Below are 12443 nucleotides of genomic sequence, written 5' to 3'. Positions count from 1 at the left end.
GAAGTGGATTTAGTTCTAAAAGGAGCTGGCTAAACAGGTTGTCTGTCACTTTACGGAGGGAGGGGGGACTAAAGTAAGAGGGGGTAGTGAAAGTAATATAGTAAAGTAACTAGTCACAAAACAAATTACTTTTGATACCAAGTAATAAGTAAAGTAATTGTATTAGTTTTAAAGGAGTAATTAGTAATAAGTAACTAATTACACTTCCTGAGTAACTTGCCAACATTGCTCACCGCTGTATTTCTGGGACAGCAGGGTGTCCAGGTCCAGCTCAAGACTGGTGCTCCCGGTCCGGTGCGGTGCGGTCTCTGTGTTCCCGGTCTGGTGCGGTCGGGTCCGGGTGTTCCTGGGCTGGGCCCAGTCCTTCACCCGGGGGTCGGCGGGGGCAAGGGCCCGGGCGGAGCTCCAGGGGGTGGAATGCAGCTCGGGAAGGTCAGACGTCACACCCTCCCTCACCAGGAGGACACGGAAGTCCCACACAGAGGCTGCAGAGAAACATCACAAGTTGGGTTTCCATCCAAAGGTATTGCAACTTTTTCAGAAAGTCGGCAAAAGAAAATGCAAACTTATGCGCATTTCCATCCACTGCGTTATGTGTAATATTAGCTGAGGAGGAGGAATTGATGAGGAGGAGGAGTTGGCGAGGAGGAGGAGTTGATGAGGAGGAGGAGTTGGTGAGGATGAGGAGGAGGAGTTGGTGAGGAGGAGGAGTTGATGAGGAGGAGGAGTTGGTGAGGAGGAGGAGTTGATGAGGAGGAGGAGTTGGCGAGGAGGAGGAGTTGATGAGGAGGAGGAGTTGATGAGGAGGAGGAGTTGATGAGGAGGAGGAGTTGGCGAGGAGGAGGAGTTGATGAGGAGGAGGAGTTGGCGAGGAGGAGGAGTTGGTGAGGAGGAGGAGTTGATGAGGAGGAGGAGTTGGTGAGGAGGAGGAGTTGGTGAGGAGGAGGAGTTGGCGAGGAGGAGGAGTTGATGAGGAGGAGGAGTTGGTGAGGAGGAGGAGGCATTAGGAGGCACAACCAAGTGAAGTTATTAAAAGACAGACGCCAGACAGACGCGTCAAACCATCAAACGAGGGAAATTAACCCCGTGTTCCCTGATTATAAATGTAATAAAAGAGAAAAAATCACACCCAGGTGCTGAAGTAAGCAGACATACAGACACCGTGTTGTAGAATGGAATTTGTATCAATAACATGATTCTTCTCCCGCATGAACCAGAATAGCATCTCAAGCCAAAATGATGAGACCGCTGAGCAACTTTGATAGAAAACCACCTGAGAGACCAAAGTAACAATGAAGCCAAGGAGTCGGGAGGAGGTTGTCTCACAGAAATGTATACAGACATCTTTGCAAGCAGAACATTTCCATTTGCACAGAGACTGGCTCCCTGGAAAAGCTGACATGTTTCCAGATCAGGAGCTCAGTACAGAAAGACACACAGTCAAAGGTTTCATACTGTCTTCTCAAATATCTCACATCTCTTCACAAGCTATGTTTTGACCGGCTCACAGAGCAATGCAGGAGTCGAGAGAGGAGGGGGGCGCTGCAGCCAAGGCAGGAGCCCAGCAAGGCCACATCTCTCAGTTTCACTGTGACAGAGCCTGAATAACGTAGGCTGTCTGTCTATGTGGAATGGAATTGATGAATGCTATTGGCAGGCTGAGGCTATTATAGGAGTTATTCCATCAGTGCGACCAAACACATCATGTGATAGAGATAATTATTCTCTCTATGGTCCGCCTATGGATTCTGGAAATGTAATCTGAGATGACACATGACTTGACATGACACTCTGGTTTTATTGAGTTTATTGAGAGGGTGAAGCTGCTGTAGACTCATGTGGAGGCAGAAACTGCTGTTAAGAAATGACCCATGTGAATAAAAGTGGCAACTTTAGACAGTCATTCAGTAACAGACTCATATCCAACACGGATTTTGATTCTGACATGCAGTAAAGCTCTGCTAATTAATACACTTTGATGCACGCTTTGAATGAATGAGGAAATAGGCGTGTCTAATGCTGTAAAATCTGGAGCTGTCCATATTGCATTGTGATTGGCTAGTTGTTACAAACCACGCCTCTTTCGTGAGCACGAGCTCACGTGCATGAGCATTTTCATGTGCACGAGCTCAGAGCTAGATAGGGAAATCCTAAATTGACGGACCGAGCTGATAACCACCTTCGTGGTATCGTTTAGCTAGATTGCGATTGTCTGGGTAAATTAATCCAGATCAAGGGACAGGACAGATCCTGGATCTGTTGATCAGGCTTCAGTTAAACCCTGTTTGAGCTGAAATTTGCACTGGAGAAACTGAAACAACAAATGGTGCGGATTCCAACTAAAAACAGGTTGTAAATTATGTCTTTTCAAGATAACTTGGCATCTCAGGGCTTGTGAAGACTTGGATTACGCCAGGTGACTGGAGGTCTATACCACGAAGCAAGATTAGTTGCTTAGTGAGGTAACTTCAGATTTAACCCTGGGTTTGCCGTGCTACGACGCTAGTTAACTTCTTACCGAGATATATTTCCATAGCAACTTATGCTTCACAGTTAACCTGGTCCAGAGCAGGTTAAGTTGCAAGGATAAGATTAAATCTTAAAAGGCACCGCTCACGAACCAATGAGCTTCCTGAAAAAGGAGAGCAGAGTCTTTTGCGATCGCCAAGACCCATTTAATCATACGTCTCCAAAGCACACCGTGTGCACAACAGAGATGCTGGACATCGGTGGTGAAATCAAGCAAGCTGAATAATTTACGACATAATCATGACATTATTTGCCAGCCCTCCTTTCTGTGATTATCATGTGCAGCAGTGTTGCCTTTGGTTTTTATTAGCCTTCATCTTTGAATTCTTCATGAGATTATGGTTTGTTCCTCCAGCGTGAAGTATTCATTTTTATTTGCTCCCAAGCACGTTTGACCCTGCCAATTGCAGCTGAACGCTGCGTGGAGAAATATCACTAAATCACCTGCGTAAAAAGGAACCATAAACGTCTCCAAAGCGCACTAAGGTGCGCTGTGTGCAACGGAGCTGCTATTTTTATAGGCTATTTTTTTATTCAATGAAAACTACGCCCGCACTGTGTTGATTCAGACAGAGCCTATATTTCTAACGTTAAATCTATGATCTATATAGGCCTACGGATTTTGGAAATTTAGACTGAGTTTACACTCCTACTCGCAAAAAACACATGCAGGTTTTATTGAGTAGACCTACATTAATCTGCTGTATAGGCACTAGGCAGAAATCAAATGACCACGCCTCTTTCGTGGGCACAAGCTCACGTGCATGAGCATTTTCAGGTGCACGAGCTCAGAGCTGATAAAGAAATCCCAAATTGACAGACCCAGCTGATAACTGGCATCGTGGTACAGAATAGCGCGAGTGCTTTGATCTGATTAAGCCAAACCAGATCAAGGGACAGATCCTGGATCTGTTTATCCTCCATTCGTGGTATGGGCCTCAGGAAGCATTTTCTGTTGTTTTTTCTGTTGTTGTTGTGTTTTGCTGTGAAACTTCACGCGTCCTTCCATCGACATGAGTAGATAAATGACTGAATTTCCCTTTTTGGGTGAACTTATCCTTTAACAATGTCTTCATTGGTCATGTTTGATTGTCTCTGTAAAAGTAGAAACTTTGAATTCCTACAATATGGGACCTTCAAGACTTTAGAAGACCTGTGGAGCAGAGCGCACGTGTGTGTGTGTGTGTGTGTGTGTGTATGTGTGTGTGTGTGTGTGTGTGTGCGTGTTGGTGTGTGTGTGTGTGTGTGTGTGTATGTGTGTGTACCTCTGTCCCGGCTGAAGCGGGGCAGCCAGTCCAGTGCTGCCCCCCAAAGCACCACCGCCCCCTGCTGGCCACCCGGCTGCTCTACAGCCAGCACTGCCTTCAGCTGGACAGCCTGTCTGCTGAGAGAGTCTGCACCGCTACGCCATGCTGAGAGAGAGAGAGAGAGACACACACACACACACACACACACACGCATGTAAGAATACAGTGCACTGGATGCACATAAAACACACACACATTCCCTCTCTCTCTCACGCACACACTCACACTCACGCACACACACACACACACACACACACACACGAACGCATGCACACACACACACACACACACACACACACACACACACATTCACGCACACACACATGCACACACGCACAAACGCACAAACACACACCCCTCGGCCGTACCGGGGCTCATGTGTGTGTGTGTGACGCGCAGAAACGCGTGCACCAGCGTGCCGACCCTCAGCGACCTGAGGGGGGCGTAGGGGAGCCGGGTCAGGTCCTGGACCGCCCGCACAGGTAGGGAGGCTAGCAGGGGGCGCCGCGCACGCACGAACACACACAGGGAGCCGAGAGAGCGAGCATTCACATGCTGAGGAACTGAAGAGAGAGAGAGAGAGAGAGAGAGAGAGAGAATAATATTAATCATTAAAAGAAAATCCACAAAGATTGTAATGCTTTGGCAGCCCACCTGTGATAGGCCTACCTTTGTGGCCAACAGGTTGGGTTAGCTCTTCACTTTTTAACTTTGTCTACAACTGGTAAATCAATTTCTCAACTCAACTCAACATACCGCAAAGAACTACAAACTAGCGAACTATCTTTGTTGGAGTGACGGTCTGTGAGTTCACAAGTGTGCCAAGGAGGTTGTGTTTTTGGTGCCATTTCTTTGTCTGTTTGTTTGTTAGCAGGATTATGGAAAACCTACTGGGCCAATCTTCATGAAACTTGGTGGAAGGGCACGAGGCCAAGGTAGAAGCCGTTACGTTTTGGAGCGGATCTGATCCGACTCACAAAATGTGCTTATAATAACAGAGTGGACTATTGGCCTTAGCGGAGGTCTGCTCTCTCTGAGTGCACACAGCAGACATTGTGCCCTTCTTTGGGTACCCTTCCATACGCTTCTTTGCATAACCATTCACCCCTTCTGCTAGTTTCTGATTCTTTGTGGCTCTGTATGGTACTTTGTGGTAGTTTGTGATACTTTGTGGCTCTGTATGGTTCTTTGTGGTAGTTTGTGATACTTTGTGGTTCTGTATGGTTCTTTGTGGTAGTTTGTGATTCTTTGTGGCTCTGTATGGTACTTTGTGGTAGTTTGTGATACTTTGTGGCTCTGTATGGTACTTTGTGGTAGTTTGTGATTCTTTGTGGCTCTGTATGGTACTTTGTGGTAGTTTGTGATTCTTTGTGGCTCTGTATGGTTCTTTGTGGTAGTTTGTGATACTTTGTGGCTCTGTATGGTTCTTTGTGGTAGTTTGTGATTCTTTGTGGCTCTGTATGGTACTTTGTGGTAGTTTGTGATACTTTGTGGCTCTGTATGGTTCTTTGTGGTAGTTTGTGATACTTTGTGGTAGTTTGTGATACTTTGTGGTAGTTTGTGATTGTTTGTGGCTTTGTGGTAGACCGTCCCCAGCTGGGCTGTAGCACTACCTGGTGGTGAGATGGAGGCAGTGATCTGTCCCAGGTTTAACAGTCTGCTGCTGTAAGTGGACTGGAGAACTGTCTCTCCTCTCCATCTGTCCTCGTTCACCTGCAGGGCTGACCACACACACACAACACTGTGTTCAACACCATCTCTGATTCAGATTCAGATTCAGATCAACACCATCTTCGATTCAGATTCAGATCAACACCATCTTTGATTCAGATTCAGATCAACACCATCTTTGATTCAGATTCAGATTCAGATCAACACCATCTTTGATTCAGATTCAGATTCAGATCAACACCATCTTTGATTCAGATTCAGATTCAGATCAACACCATCTTTGATTCAGATTCAGATCCAGATCAACACCATCTTTGATTCAGATTCAGATCAACATCATCTTTGATTCAGATTCAGATCAACATCATCTTTGATTCAGATTCAGATGAACATCATCTCTGATTCAGATTCAGATCAACACCATCTCTGATTCTGATTCTGATTTATTCTAGACCACAATGGTGGTATGGAGTATAACCAAACCAGAAAACACCAATCCATACAGTGGTAAAACAAGCAGAATAGCTCTTTGTTATACATATCATTTAAACCCAGTTTAAGTATAGTCCCTGGTTTTCATTGACTGCAGTAACAAAATGAGTTTAAACATAGACGGGTGATTTACAAAATATTATGTAGGCAGGTACTTCTTTCTATTCTCTACAAGGCTTGTATTTTTACACTCAAACAAAACATGGAAGTCATCTCCCAAACACTTATCATTACATAAAGTACAGAAGCTATGGTTCCTCTCCACACCTTTATATCTTCCTTCAGTTATCATTACATAAAGTACAGAAGCTATGGTTCCTCTCCACACCTTTATATCTCCCAAACAGTTATCATTACATAAAGTACAGAAGCTATGGTTCCTCTCCACACCTTTATGTCTTCCTTCAGTTATCATTACATAAAGTACAGAAGCTATGGTTCCTCTCCACACCTTTATATCTTCCTTCAGTTATCATTACATAAAGTACAGAAGCTATGGTTCCTCTCCACACCTTTATGTCTTCCTTCAGTTATCATTACATAAAGTACAGAAGCTATGGTTCCTCTCCACACCTTTATATCTTCCTTCAGTTATCATTACATAAAGTACAGAAGCTATGGTTCCTCTCCACACCTTTATATCTTCCTTCAGTTATCATTACATAAAGTACAGAAGCTATGGTTCCTCTCCACACCTTTATATCTTCCTTCAGTGATCATTACATAAAGTACAGAAGCTATGGTTCCTCTCCACACCTTTATATCTTCCTTCAGTGATCATTACATAAAGTACAGAAGCTATGGTTCCTCTCCACACCTTTATATCTTCCTTCAGTGATCATTACATAAAGTACAGAAGCTATGGTTCCTCTCCACACCTTTATATCTTCCTTCAGTGATCATTACATAAAGTACAGAAGCTATGGTTCCTCTCCACACCTTTATATCTTCCTTCAGTGATCATTACATAAAGTACAGAAGCTATGGTTCCTCTCCACACCTTTATATCTTCCTTCAGTGATCATTACATAAAGTACAGAAGCTATGGTTCCTCTCCACACCTTTATATCTCCCAAACACTTATCATTACATAAAGTACAGAAGCTATGGTTCCTCTCCACACCTTTATATCTTCCTTCAGTTATCATTACATAAAGTACAGAAGCTATGGTTCCTCTCCACACCTTTATATCTTCCTTCAGTTATCATTACATAAAGTACAGAAGCTATGGTTCCTCTCCACACCTTTATGTCTTCCTTCAGTTATCATTACATAAAGTACAGAAGCTATGGTTCCTCTCCACACCTTTATATCTCCCAAACAGTTATCATTACATAAAGTACAGAAGCTATGGTTCCTCTCCACACCTTTATATCTCCCAAACAGTTATCATTACATAAAGTACAGAAGCTATGGTTCCTCTCCACACCTTTATATCTTCCTTCAGTTATCATTACATAAAGTACAGAAGCTATGGTTCCTCTCCACACCTTTATGTCTTCCTTCCTATGACTTTGTGGGTTCTATGATTAGAGAGGCGGAGCTTACAGATGGCCTGGCTGTACCTCCTGTTTTCACAAAGTCAATCATTTTCAAACGTATAGTCTTGTTTAAATCCACAGTATAAGTCACATGATGAGTCACATGATGACATACTCTGAACTTCACAAAGCCACTTCTGTAAAAACAGATTTTTTTAACCTCTGTTCGACTGCCAGCTTCAACTAATTAATATTGTCACACCAACCAAATGTAAGAAAACACTCTCTCGCTACATGATGAGCCTTTGGCCTTTGTGAAGCCACGCCTCCTTTTCTGCTTCGAGCGCAGTGAAGCCACGCCTCCTTTTCTGCTTCGAGCGCGGTGAAGCCACGCCTCCTTTTCTGCTTTGAGCGTGGTGAAGCCACGCCTCCTTTTCTGCTTCGAGCGCAGTGAAGCCACGCCTCCTTTTCTGCTTTGAGCGCGGTGAAGCCACGCCTCCTTTTCTGCTTCAAGCGCGGTGAAGCCACGCCTCCTTTTATGCTTTGAGCGCGGTGAAGCCACGCCTCCTTTTCTGCTTCGAGCGCAGTGAAGCCACGCCTCCTTTTCTGCTTCGAGCGCGGTGAAGCCACGCCTCCTTTTCTGCTTTGAGCGTGGTGAAGCCACGCCTCCTTTTCTGGTTCGAGCGCAGTGAAGCCACGCCTCCTTTTCTGCTTTGAGCGCGGTGAAGCCACGCCTCCTTTTCTGCTTTGAACTTGTGTTTTTTTTTACCAGCCAGACGAATGCCACTTTTCCATCACATGGTACCAGCTCAACTCGACTCTCCTTTTTTTACTTTTCCATTGGGCAAGTAGCAAGAACAGGCAGCATATGACCTGGTACTTTTATTGGTAGCACCTCCGCCGAGGTTCCAAGCGAGCTGAGGTGATACTAAAAGATTTGTTTGTTTGTTTATTTAAAAGGATCCCCTTTAGCTGCCGCCTAGATGACAGCTAGTCTTCCTGTGGTCCAAGAACAATATACATGACATGACACACACTCATTAAAATACAAAAACACAAAGGAAAAGAATAGAAGAAAGAATAAAAAGCAAATCTAAGCTAAGACAGACAATAGCATGGTCAGCTAGCCCTCTAGCATGGTCAGCTAGCCCTCTAGCATGGTCAGCTAGCCCTCTAGCATGGTCAGCTAGCCCTCTAGCATGGTCAGCTTGCCCTCTAGCATGGTCAGCTAGCCCTCTAGCTGGCCAATAACCCAAATATTAATATATGGTCCGTACAACTCTTTATACTTTAGAAAACATAGAATGAAAAGTGATGTGACATTACATTACATTACATTACGTCATTTGGCAGACGCTTTTATCCAAAGCGACTTACAATAACACATTTTTGTCAGCAATAGAGCAATCAACTATGCAACAGTCTATGACAACTACAACATCTGAAGGAATAGTGGTAAAGTTAAGTTAGTAAGTAGTTAGTAAGGTTGTTTTTTTTAAGAGAAAGAAGTTAGTTCAAGAAGGGCCCAGATGGAGCCTGAAAAGGTGAGTCTTTAGTCTTTTCCGTAAGATCGGCAGTGATTGAGCTGTCCTGACCGAAGGTGGAAGCTCGTTCCACCATTGAGGTGCCAGGGACGAGAAGAGTCGCGAACGGGATGAGCGACTTTTGAGCCCCCGTAGTGGAGGAGGGGCGAGGCACCCTGCACTGGTGGAGGAGCGGAGGGAACGGTGAGAGATTTGGAGCCTGACCATAGATTGTAAGTACAGAGGGGCTGTCTGGTGTACTGCCCTGTAGGCCAGAACCAGTGTTTTGAATTGAATGTGTGCCGAGATGGGAAGACAGTGAAGGTCCCGGAAGACAAACATCATTATGTGTGTGATAGTGTGTGTGTGTGTGTGTGTGTGTGTGTGTGTGTGTGTGTGTGTGTTAGTGTGTGTGTGTGGATGGGATCTGAGCATCCTTTTAAAACCAACCCTCCCTTTGATGGAACACATATTGGATGGTAGACGAGGGTAAAGTCATCTGGTGGAGTGTGTATGAATACTTGAACTATAAATTATGTTGGAAAGAAATTTAGGAGTTTGAGTTTCAATAACTCTGAAAATATATAAGTAGGTTGGCCGTTAGCCTTTTCTCAACACTAAGCCATGTAAGACGTATGCATGTCAGCTACGTCGGACCTAGGTGAGCAGCCCAGGACCAGCCTAGCTGCCTTGTTTTGTGCTACTTGTAACTTGCCTAGTAGACCTTTAGACGCAGATGACCATACCACACACACACACACACACACACACACACACACACACACACACACACACACACACACACACACACACACACATACCACAGAGCAATCATCCAAATGACACAGAACTAATGAACATACAATTTGGCGAAGTAATAATGGTGTAACAAATGATGCACACTTTCTAGTAATGGCAACTGCTCTACCCATTTTGGCAACCGCCCTGTTGATGTGCTCGGACCACGACAATGAACTGTCAAGCCAAGATACTAACAGGTGAGGTGAAGACACTGCAGACTGCTGATTGGTCAGAGAGAATGGTCATCATGTACTTTGTACCTGTGATGAGCAGGATGTCTCCAGGCTGCACAGTCAAGGCCCAGAACGCCGCCCGCCGCCACAGCACCACCTTCATCTCAACGTCTGATTGGTCCGTCACAATGATGGACGCCAGAGGAACGAAGCTGCCTGCCGACACTCCAGACTTCACCTTTAAGCCATCAGTCAGAAGGTCAACCAAACCGTCCTTTCACGCAGCTCCTCTAAGGCGTTCACACCGGGGCGATTTTTTGCAAATTCTTTTTTTTTCTCCCCCTGATTTTTTATCCCATTTCATCCTCCATTAGTGCTAATTTTAATTTCTTTATCCTGGTTGCTGCTCCACCCTCTGCCGATCTGGGGAGAGCCAAAACTGGCTCCATGCTTCCTCCGAGACATGGGCAGTTAGCCAGCCGCTTCTTCTCACCTGACAGGGGAAGCTTCACCGGTAGGACATAGCACGTGGGAGGATCATGCTATTCCAACCGGTTCCCCTCCCTCCGAACAGGCGCCCCGAACGACCAGAGGAGGCACCACATTAGCAACCAGGATATTGCAGGTTTTGGTGAAGGGGGTTCCTATATGAAGGAAACCCCCAGGGGGCACAGGGAGAACATGCAAACTCCACACAGAAAGGCCCTTTTGACGACCCCACCCGGGCGGCGGGCACTCGAGGACATGCGGACGGGCACGCACTCCTTCAGCGCCCACGGCGTCCCAGGTGGGAATCGAACCCAGGACCTTCTAGCTGTGAGGCGACAGCGCTTACCACTGCACCACCGTGCCCCCTGATTTTTTGCAAATTCACGTGACGAGATTAGATACAAAGTCAATGCAAACACGTGAGTAGATGCGTCGTCCGTTCATTGGAGTTGAAATGTTTCCACCTTTTTCCCCCACCTTGGTGTGAACACACGGTCAGATGTTTCATACAACAGATATACATTAATTCATGAAGCATTTACAGCAAAAACCCATCCCTCAAACAAAACCAAAATACTAAACAATAATTTATAATAAAATATTTTAAATCATACATAAATTGTCCTAGAGTCGCTCCCAGGGGCGGTTTTACCATCAGAGCTTTGGGTGGGCTCAGCCCACCCAAAGGTCATGGACCACTGAACCCCTAGGGGGGTCCGGGGGCATGCCCCCCCGGAAGAAAATTTTGTACAGTTTCAAGTAAAAATGGATCAAACTGGCGCACTTTGAGATCAAAATGAAGAGACTAGATCTATGAAGAACTACACACATCAATATCTTCTTTACCGTTCTGTGGTTTTACCAACCCGATCTCCAAAAAAATTGTAAAATAGCAACGTTTGTGGACAAACGTTGGTATTTTACAATGTCGGCTAAGAAATTGTAAAATGGGAACGTATGCGTCTACAGCGGTGGGCGGGGTTTGGGCGTGTTTTACGGAGATTTTCTGTTTCTAACCCCTCCCCCTACTCTAATCCTCACCCTAACCACTCAGAACGTTAATATTTTACATTTTTCGAGCCGAAATTGTAAAATAGCAACGTTGGTCCATATCGTTGGTATTATACAATTTTCTAAGAGACTGTGTTGGGTTTTACAGCAATGAAAAAATAATTGTTTCCCTATATATACTATATATATTCTGCATACAGGTTACTATATGGTAGAATTATGCTTGCATAAATAATACCAAAATCACTTCAGGGGAGTTTCAAGTAAAGTAACATTTTGCTTTGTAGGCAAAACAAAAGTAAAATTAAATCAAAAGGGAACTTCCTAACTTATTGGCTGGAATAATATTCCGACAAGATAATAATATACTGTAAGCACTAAAGCAGGAGTTTGCAGTCAACTAGTTGAAATTAATATGTTGCAGTATTTGTGGGGGTCAAAATCTATGTAGGGTGTACCACCACAAATAGATCAGTGTATGGGAAACACTGACTATTAAATTGTGTGACTAGAAAGACACCAATAAATCTGAGAAAATGTTCTTTAATTTTGAACAACAGCACTACAACGGTGGCATTACAAATGGTATTATGAAATTATTGTGTGAAAAAACAAGAATGCCACTTTTTTCATGAACTTTAAGCAGAAAATTAAAAAATAGTTTTAAAGCAAAAATAAATAATAAATAAAGATCATTTTAACATTGGCTCAACCAGCCCATCTTACTGACCACCAGGGGTCCTGGTCCTTAATCCCTTTTTATTACTCCCATGCCACTGGTACTGTACACAAACAAGGCTGTTTAAATATCTGCCTTGCACTCAGACTCATATTAGGTAGAGGGCCGGATTTGTTCAACTGAGACCTCATGGGGGCCGGATTTTTTTTTTACTAAAATCAATTCGACTCATTTACCCATTTACTTCACAAAATAAATACTGCTCTTTCCATTTCTCTTGAAACTG

The 12443-nt window shown here is 44.4% G+C and overlaps 1 protein-coding gene across 2 annotated transcripts in view; it reads right to left on the bottom strand.

Moving 5' to 3' along the window:
• shld2 (shieldin complex subunit 2) overlaps window positions 1-12443 on the bottom strand; it is a 36727-nt gene that overhangs the window by 12251 nt on the left and 12033 nt on the right. For both annotated transcript variants that reach the window (XM_083651111.1, XM_083651112.1), the window contains exons 5-9: window positions 10066-10216; window positions 5450-5557; window positions 4205-4399; window positions 3795-3941; window positions 234-485 (exon numbers count right to left, since the gene is read on the bottom strand). In XM_083651111.1, coding sequence (XP_083507237.1) covers window positions 234-485; window positions 3795-3941; window positions 4205-4399; window positions 5450-5557; window positions 10066-10216 — 853 coding nt within the window. The remainder of the gene's footprint in view (window positions 1-233; window positions 486-3794; window positions 3942-4204; window positions 4400-5449; window positions 5558-10065; window positions 10217-12443) is intronic.

The sequence above is a fragment of the Poromitra crassiceps genome (genome assembly GCF_964638095.1).
Source record: "Poromitra crassiceps genome assembly, chromosome: 14".
Lineage (NCBI taxonomy): Eukaryota > Metazoa > Chordata > Actinopteri > Beryciformes > Melamphaidae > Poromitra > Poromitra crassiceps.
This window is presented reverse-complemented; position numbering and strand designations above follow the sequence as displayed.